Source organism: Candoia aspera, chromosome 8 (genome assembly GCF_035149785.1).
Source record: "Candoia aspera isolate rCanAsp1 chromosome 8, rCanAsp1.hap2, whole genome shotgun sequence".
Classification (NCBI taxonomy): Eukaryota; Metazoa; Chordata; class Lepidosauria; order Squamata; family Boidae; genus Candoia; species Candoia aspera.
Window position 1 is genome coordinate 64127043 of NC_086160.1, and position 9914 is coordinate 64136956.

The 9914-nt window shown below is 42.5% G+C and overlaps 1 protein-coding gene across 1 annotated transcript in view; it reads right to left on the reverse strand.

Moving 5' to 3' along the window:
• Positions 1-8697, reverse strand: part of LOC134502198 (probable E3 ubiquitin-protein ligase HERC6) — a 38334-nt gene extending 29637 nt beyond the window's left edge. The window contains exons 1-5 of the mRNA XM_063310407.1: positions 8382-8697; positions 5374-5524; positions 3887-3963; positions 2631-2858; positions 859-953 (exon numbers count right to left, since the gene is read on the reverse strand). Coding sequence (XP_063166477.1) covers positions 859-953; positions 2631-2858; positions 3887-3963; positions 5374-5524; positions 8382-8634 — 804 coding nt within the window. The 5' untranslated portion in view covers positions 8635-8697. The remainder of the gene's footprint in view (positions 1-858; positions 954-2630; positions 2859-3886; positions 3964-5373; positions 5525-8381) is intronic.
• Positions 8698-9914: the final 1217 nt, after the last annotated feature.

Sequence of the window (9914 nt, forward strand, 5' to 3'; positions counted from 1 at the left end):
CAGATATATTAGTTTTATTATACATTTCTGCTACTACATGATATTGTCTTAGAGACGCCAAAGTTGTGTTTGCATGCAAATGTGCCTGATCCCAACTACAGCCATCATTCTGAAACCCTGTCTTCTGCAACAAGATAAAGAAATCAACCAAGATTGCTTGAAAGTCCCAACCCCTTTTCTTCCCTTCCACACACTTAGAACCTGTAAGCTCATAGCTCTGACCCCGCATTAACATTAGAAAATATGGTATGGATGGGAAGAGCAAGAAGGAGAAGAGCAAGATTAAAGCTTTAAAAAAAGCTAAAAACGCTTCTAGCCAATGAGAATAAAAACCATTCACTTATGAGCAAATTAGAAAAGAATGCCGATTCAAATCCTACCTACCAGAATGATCCATTTAAAATAAAACCCTTATGAAGAAGTGTCTGAAAATACTTCTAATTGTGAAGCAGCTCTACATTCATAGGTTCTGCACATCCATAATGCCATTTGGTTGCTTCTGGCTTGCTTAGCATGTTGCATGCAACAAGCCACTGTGATTTGCAAATTACAATTTATGGCTTAGCATTTTGTGAGAACCCACTGTGATATATTCAGTAAGCCATGATTTAAGAAAACATGGCTTGGCACATGTGAAGTAAGTCACTATCTCCACAGTACATTTAGCTGCTAAAGCCATATGGTCTTGTGAAACGTCCTGCCGCAGGCAATTCAAAAAAGCTTATTATATTACATCACTTGCAATGGAACAGTTGTCATCAAGTAATTGGCATCAAGAGCTGCTAGTTGTGATGTTCCCAAAATCCACTTAACAAACTGCTGCTAGCAATATAGAAACTTCATTTAAGGAGAGAATACCTTGGCGAGAACAGCGGTATGTTCATCTCCACAGCTAATATAAGTCACTTCAAGGTTCCTCAAGGCACCTATTGAATAGGGTTTGAAGATCTGTTCTGTTGAAAAAAACACACACCAGGATATTGTAACATTTTACATTAATATTCCAAGAACCATCCCAAAGTCTGTTATAATATACCATTATTTATTAAACTACTATGACTGAAACCATTAATGGATGTTGGATTAAAGTAGTCACCGCAAGTCTTGGAAGGCCACAGTTTCCAAAATGTAAACCTTAAAATTGTCTCTATCTTTGAAGTGAGGGAGGAAGAACTTGGCTTGAGAAGCAGTTGCTTGTCTACACTATGCCAGGTAGCATTTTAAAGCTGCTGAATGGGCTGAATGCACATTTTCTAACAAGGGAACAAGCACATGCTCAAGCCATCACTACCAGTTTTTAGAGTTCACATTCTAATTTGAATGGGCACCTTCTATCCTATCATCCAAACTTTTAATAATTATATCAAATAATTATGTTGTATTATTTTAAAGACTGGGTATGATAGACCTAGTTCTCTGCAATCCTGTGCCAGACAATTTTTTTCTAAGCAAAAATATATTCTTAAGGGACCAACCAGAGTCAGCTCTATAAAGTCATCTAGGGAGAAACGGACTTTCCTAGGACTAAGTCCTATGTCGAACAGGACCTTTAGCAATCACCTAAGAGAATCTGATCAGGTCACCCAAAGTATCCATTGATTTGGCTTACAAGTCTATCCTTAGAAACTAACTCCCTCCCTCCCTCCAAATCTTCTTTTATTGAAACTTAATTTTCAAAAGTTGGCAAAAAGACTTCATCATATTCTACAGTGTCAAGGAGTCCTTCTGGAAGTTCCCCAAAGGTTAAAATCTCCAATTTGTTTATATATCTAGGTTTTATTTTAAGCAAGTTACCATTTCTAACTCATCTCTGCTGATTTTTCAGTCAGTCTACCAATACATTAGACTTTAATACATTAGACTGAAAAACTGTGCTGATTTAACTTTTTCTGCTCAGCTTGGAGGGACCAGATATATCCAGATGCAAGTCTATATGCTATCTGCCTTTACTGGCTCTTAAGGAAATAAGGGAAAACTCTAGGAGAGGGACCTGTTCATCCATACAGAGCCAACCCTTAGGTATGGATTCTTTTGTTTATAGGCTGAGATTATGATCATAATCCATAAAAAAGGAGGCAGTGTATCTACCTCTGAAATCTAAGGTCCAGCATCTGGCAACCTTCACTGAGTTGACAGGCAGAAGTCCAGATGGTTATCCATCTGGAGTCACATATCAGACTAGGTTCATGTTTTATTGAATGAACCACAACTGGCCAGACTAGCACAACGCACTTAGACAGAAACCATGTTTACAACCCACAGTGGCTGGGGTCTCATAACACTTAACCCAAACCAAACCAGACATACTATGGCTTAGTGTGGCCAATCTTGCTTTCAATAATGCTGATACCTGCACTTGTCAGCCAGAAGGAAGGATTTTACTCTAAATAAACAAAATCCACTTTTACTTATTCAGTGTGTAACGTGTTTTGCAGGGCCAAGCCTGACATACCTTCTTTTTGAAACAATAAAATAAGAAACTTATCAAAGGATTTACTGTTATATTTTTATTGTACATGATAATTCGATTCTTGATCTTCTCCAATCTTCTCTTCAATAAAGGAAGTAATCAAGCAGCGTGGATTATCGAAGTGACACTATTTCCTTGAGTAATTTGAAGACAGCCTTACCTTTTGAAGTCCTCTGACTCAAGCCCAGCTGATGGGCACTGTTCCTTCCCCAACCATAGGCTATGCCAGAATGGGACAAGACAAAGCTGTGTGCCCCACCAGCAGCCACCTGAGCCAAGGGGATGCCAGCGAGAGAGGAAACGTTACACGGATTAGTTTGGGATGAAAGTCCTTTACCAAGACCCAGCTGACCATGGATGTTCTGTCCCCATGAAAAGACTTGACCATCTTCATTGGGAAAAAAGGGGGGAAAAAACAAAAAAACCAACCCATTACATTCATTAGAATATCAACTGGCACCTTTTCAGGTAGCACAGATAACCCCCCAACTTTTATGATGACAAACATCTCACAAGTCTGCCAGATCTCATGAGTTATCAGTGATCACACCCCAAAATCATATGTCCTGTCTCCTGAAATCTTGTAGACCTCTTGGAAGATTTTAACCATTTGGTGGAATTTCATAAAAACCATTGAAAGTTAACACGAATGCTTTTATACCAACAGGCTTTGCACTGCCATTTCTTCTAAGTAGAAGGACAGCTTTCAAGCTTTCTATTTTGTGGAAATTCCTTCCGTGTCACATTATCTTCTCTGAACTGTTGGGGCCGTAGATTTCAGAGCCTAACGTGAGAGCTTTCACACATGACAACTACCAGGCTAGTTAAGTGTCATCACATGTGTATATCTGCATTCTCCTTGGCTACATATTTCAGGTTAACATCACTGGTAGAGGACAGGTTTCCCTGAGGAAAGCTGCTTGTCATTATTTATTTTATAACTCTGAAACTGATCCTGCAGTTACTCAGCAAGAACTTTGGGGATGGACCATAGTTCATCAAGTGCATGATTTCCGAGAAATCATCAGAGTTCCATCTTGGATAATGAAGGCAGTAGAGAAAAAGGCCAGTTAATGGGAGGGGTTTCAGTTAATAGCATAAAATCAGCAGGAAGAAATGAAGGAATTTACCAGTAGTTATTTGACTGCATTGATGTGGATGAGAAGGGCATTATCTGTATGCTTGTCAGTTCTTTTATACCAAGCTTAGCCTTCTAAATTCTGTATGAAAACCAGATCTGTAGTAACTTAATCTTTAAGGAATCTAGTCTCTGCCTAGGAAAATCTTAAACTAAGAAGGAGCATCTGTGTAGACGCACAGAACAATGACGTTAGCACAACAATTAGCCCCCCGCCAAATAATTACATGCAGAAAAAAGCAAAACTTGTTGAAAAAAAATGTAAAACCAGTTCTTACCTTTGGTTAATGCTATGGAGTGATAGTGTCCACAAGCAATTTGTATAACGTTGTACCTAGATAAAGAATTTATTTTCCTATAGAATTTACCGAAAAAGAAGAGAAATAATTCATTAGCATTCCAGATACAGAATCACATCATCATGTAAAGATTCTTGGCATTGCAGCTCTATCTATTTGAAATGAAGATTGGGATTTACCAAATTTTTAAAAATGGCTTTGTCAATTAACCAAATAATAGGATAAGCATTACAAAAAAAAAATATCTTCCAATTGATATTTTAATCAATAGTAATGATTTCAAATCTTAATTACACTAGACACATATGCTAATCAGAGAAAAAAATATTTTAACTGAACGTTAAGCAAGACTTCTTGGAGAAATCCACTAAATTAGTTCTTTCTTTAGCTTCTATTTTAGGTTGATTTCCTGCCACATCGATGCCCTTTGGTTAGCTGGACTGTAACTCCCATCATCTTCAATGGTGTCTAATTGGAGTTATAAACCAAAATATTTGAGAGGACAGATTAGGGAAACCTAATCTACGGTAACATTGCTTTTTTTAAAAAAAGAACAAATAATAAAATGGAAGAATACTGATGAAGTAAACTGAGGGCCATGAAAGCTTATGCAAGAATAATTTTGTTACCCTTATCTATCTATCTATCTATCTATCTATCTATCTATCTATCTATTTGCAAAAGGCTAACATGACTATTCTTCTGGGAAGTTATTTTAAGTTCAAAAACCAGAAAGGCACAGCTATAGCACCTGTTAAAAAGCACAAATCATTTTTTCAAGAAAAAGAGAAAAACAGGAGGGGCCATCATCATCCAAGAAAGCAACAAACAAAGGCAATGAAAAAAAAACTTTCTACATTAAAATTCTTTTGCTTAAATTTAATTGCTAAGGAAGTTGAATGAAGACATTCTCAGGGTCTCCTGAAAGAATACACAAATGAAGAAATAAGCAATTGTTTTGTACACATAGGAAACAAAGCATTCTACATGCATAGTCACCAGTTATAACCTCCATCATTCCAAAAGAGGCTTTGATGATTTCATAAAACTCAAACCAAGGGCTATTTTGGAAAGCCTGCCTCAACCATCTAAGCAAGCAGCATCTACTTGATCATCAGGAAGCCTCCCATCCCCAGCTATAGAAGGGATGTGAACCAAGCACTTTTACTCCTGTTGCAACAGCCCTTCCAAACTTTCTTACCCAGCAAGGAAACACCCTACATCTATGAAGAGGAACATGCAGAGGGTCACAATTTCATTTCCTAACATCTCCCACTTGGGTTTGGAAACTACACATTTATTCTAAGTGAGAAATGCAGCACAGATCACAGCTAGAAGAAAGAGAGGGCCCCCAGTGTACAGTGAAGTGAGGATTCAAACCTGCATTTTCCTAACTGAAGCCCAGGACTCCTATGGCCTAAGCAAGGTTAACTTGTCAACCAAAACCAGAACAAGCAGTTACTTACTTTGGAATCAAAGAGTCTTCTAGTTTTCCAGTGCCAAGCTGTCCAAAACCACCAGCTCCCCATGAAAATACCCTCCCTTGGTTGCAGATGGCCAATGAATGCTCCTTTCCACAGCTTATGTAGACGATAGTCTGGGCTTCCAGGGCTTGGACTTGTTCTTTCAGGTACAAAGGAGAAAAAAGGACATTCATTTGCAGGGTTATGAGAAGGGTCTAGCACCAATGAAAGGTACTGTCCAAATGCTGATCCTCACCTTGCCTCTAGGGCCTCTTTTCCAAATCTCTGCACTACCCTGACTTCTTCCCAAGGTAATGGGTGACACAGCCCAACAGATTTTATACCCCTTGAGCCTGTTCTTGGACAGTCTCAGAAGAGGGAGAAAACATAACTTTAACATTGATACAGCTAAGGCAGTGTTTCTCAACCTTGGCAACTTTAAGATGTGTGGACTTCAACTCCCAGAATTCCCTTGCTGGCGGGGGAATTCTGGGAGTTGAAGTCCACACATCTTAAAGTTGCCAAGGTTGAGAAACACTGAGCTAAGGTGGAGTTGAATCTGGCTCACACACAGCTTAGGAATGACTGAGGGGAGATGGCAGAAAAGAAATGCTGAAGGTGCAAATGCTGACTTGCCAGTGTCCATGTCCATGTCTATTCTCATTGCTTTCTTCTCTTGTTGAAGAGATGTGATTGCCCAGCAATTAGCCAGTTTAATTTTCTCACTTTACTACAGATGCGTTGTCCAAGCAGAGCAAGGTCTGTTTCCCTCCTCTTTGGGTGTCTTCCCATTTGTTCCTTTTTTCCACCTTATTTTCACTGGGGAAATTCCCAGAAGGAAGCAGACTAATCAGCCTCTCTAAACCAGGCAGAGTCTTGAAATCCAACCCACTCCACTGGTTCTGCAGTGCCCTGTGTCGGAGACGTTTCCCCTGCCTATTGGGGACTGGCTGAAAGGGGACGGAAGCAAAGCCAGGGGAGGAAATGGCTCACCTTGCCTATAATGCATGCCACACCCACAAACCCGGAGAACACCATCTGGCAGGGAGGTGGAACAGGCACAATAGAGGCAGGATGGGGACTGGCTGCAAGGACAGCAAATATAGCCCAATATTGTTTTGGGCTAGCCTAAGAGAGGGTAGATAGTGCTTTAATAGTGCTTTAACTCAGTAGAAGAGAAAGGAAGGCCCCAAAGACAGTTTCTAGTTCTCATGCTAGTTTTTTGGTGGGGGAAGGGAGTGAGGCAGCCCTGAACACGCATTCCTTAGGAAAGACAAGGCAACAATCCAGCAATCTGATTTTCCTTTATTTTAATATATATTCCTGTGACTGTTACCCCTCCCTTGACTACCAGGAGGCAGTGTGCTACCAACTGCATCCTTATGAGGACTCTTCAGGCCCATATAGCCATTATTCTACAGCTAATTTAGGTTTTGTGGGGTTCAAACCCCTCTACAGTACTGTGAATCAAACTCATAGGCCCTTCAACTGCATACAGTGCCCTTAACTTTATGAGCTATAGCACCCTGTGGCTTTTTAGGTTGGTAGGCAGGGAGACATATAGAAGTCTAATGTATACCTTCCTTTATATGAGTTCTCAGACTAGAGAGAGAGAGAACTGTTATTATTATGTTATTGTTTTAACTATGCAGTTGAAGCAAACTGTATTTCTTTGAAGTTTCTGATGCCCAGGAATTGCTAATACAGCAGTTTTTAATCTCTTTTGCATGTATACAGATGGAATCCGAAAGAAGGGTGCATGCTTGAGGTTTGTTCCCATTGTACTGAGACAGGTTTTGGAACCCAAACCACTCATTGTGTATCCAACATGCACCTGGCATGAACTCTCCAGAGCTAGTTCCTCCAGTGAGCTACACGAGGCAGGAAACGCTCCTTTCTGCTTGAAGGACTGCATCCAAAATGTGCCCTGTATCTGGGTTCCTCAACCTTGGCAACTCTAAGCTGTGCGGACTTCAACTCCCAGAATTCCCCAGCCAGCAAGGGAATTCTGGGAGTTGAAGTCCACACATCTTAAAGTTGCCAAGGTTGAGGAACCCTACCCTATATAATCTCCCCCACCCCCAAGAAATGCTAGTTGGATGCGTTCAGTCCATCATATGCACAAGCACTAACCTAAGTAGAGACAAACATGATTTAGGTTCAGGGTCCTCTAAGTCAAGGGGGGCACAAGGCTGTTTCTACAGAGAGATATTTTTATAGCTAGTTTAAGAACAGGGGTGAGAGGTGTGGGGGAACAAAATTGCTCACTTTTCCCTGTCTTGTCTTTTCTTACAAACCATGACCAAAACAAAGGCAAAAGGGAGCAAGAAAAAATCTCAAGGAAAATCCCTAACAAAAAATATGGGATGTCTTGTGCGTGCCATCCATTTATGCGGCTGGAATTACAACATAATTTGAAAGGGAGATTTAAGAGTAGGGAAAGGGAGATAAACACTTCAATTTGTGGACAGCGCACCAAGTTTAGTTTACCGCGATGAGAAATCCCCCCCCCTTTTTTTAAAAGAGCGATAGTCTGTAGCCTTTCCCGTTCAGCCATGTAAATTAGTGTCTATTTCGGAGGGGGTGCAGTTTGATAGGACCCCCCACCCCGCTTGGAATCCCCAACTCGGGCGGGACCCCCGCCTCGCCCCGCCCCGCCCCGCCCCGCCGCAGAAAAGAGGAAAGCGAAAGCGATTCCTTTGCGGAGGAAGCCGAAGCGCGCCGACTCCGCTCCGAGAAAGGAAAGCGAAACTGAAACGGCGCGGGCTGTCCGGAGGACCCGGCGGTTGTGGATTCGCTGCTGGTCAATCTAGGCCGGCCGAGCCATCGAGCTAAGCCCGAACCGAGGTAGTTTGGTGTTGAGTTGGCAGTCGGTTCAACAAACCACGATCAAACAAGCCACACCTGGGTGCGAAGGGCTAACCCGGGCCACGTTTGGTGGAAACGGCGCTCGGTGCGCGAAATGAAGCCCGTCTGGAGCGAACCGGGCTGGGTCTTATTCCCCTGCCCGCTCCTATCTGGCACGTAGCCTCTCCGCTGTCCCGGGGGGAGCCTCCTTCCCAGCTGCCCCTGGCCATTGTCCCCGCAAGAAGCCAGGCTCCCGTCGGCGAGGAGCAGGAGCGTGCGCCGCTCCCCGCAAGCCGCCAGGGCCACCTCTTGCCTCCCACCCGCTGGCGGAACGCGACGGAGAGGGACCGGCTGGGAGGCCCCTTCCTCGCCCAAGCCCAGCTGCCCGTAGGAGCCGTTCCCCCAGCAGAAGAGCATGGCTAGCTGGCTCTTGGTCGCTCGCTCCTTCACTCCGCGATTTCTCCCAGCCCGACAAATCGGGGCGGAGCTCAGCCTTTCTCCACACCGACCATCTCCTCGAGGCGGCTCAGCTCAGACTGACGAGCGTCAGAAAATGCTGCCCTCCTAGCCAGCCCTGCCCACTGGCTCTGGCCCTTCCCGGTCCCACTGGATGCGCTGAAGTTCAGGAAGGCGAACGTCCTCTGACCCGGGCTGGATCTCTTAGGAGGGATCTGCGGAGCTGCTTCTGAAACGTTGCTGGGTCGTGCAAGTGTTAAAAATATAACAGGGAGGAAAAGCTCCCTAACCCCCGAAAGTGGCAACTGTCAGTAGGAGTTTTCCCCCCCAGCTTTCTGTATTCCTATTCCTATTTTCAGGCAAATGTTCCATAGTCTTCTGCTGGTGGTGCTTGTTGAGAAGGCAAGCTCTCCTTGCTGATCTTCTGCCTATTAGACAGCTCTTAAAGTACAGGAAGGTTTTCCGTCCTTCCTCATCTTAAGAAAGAAGCAAAACTTTGTATGTCTTACAACCAGCTTTCAGGATCATGGGGTAGTTCAATCCAATGAATCAAGTTTTCATTGTAATATTTTAGTTCTTCCAATAACTAGCGTGAAAATCAGGAAATTTTGATCTTTTAAAGTAGAGCTGAGAGATAAGGCAAGAAACTGCATTCTTTCTAGACCGACCTTCTAAAGAACAATGTTTCTCAAACTTGCCATGCTGGGGAATTCTGGAAGTTGAAGTCCCTGCATCTTAAACTTGCCAAGTTTGAGCAGCGTTGTTCCATAGCAAAAGTGAGCTCCTAGCCTCTTCCATATACTGTATGTAACTACCCATTGTAATCTTTCCTTTTGGGGTTAAGCAATGTTACACAAAATAGGGAGGGAGCAAGAAATAGCCAAAGAACTAAAGGATTAAAATAAGAAAAAGAAATATAATTGCATCAGTAGGTTCTACCAACACCATTTTTTGAACCTCTCCATCCTTCATTTCATCCATTACATCATTATTTTTACCATTTTATTTCTTAACATAATTTCTATATTTGCCCACACTTATGGCTTTGGGTAGTGTACAGGAAGCTCAACAAATGATCGATCACATAAAGATGATAATAAAAGCTAAATAAAAAGATGGCCATCTTCCTTTCCCAGGAGACCTCATGAGCATCAAAGACCCATTGAAAAAGTAAGGTTTAAGAAGATTTCCCAAAGCCAGGAGGAAACGGTCCAAATGTTCACAGGGTGTGTGTGTATGTT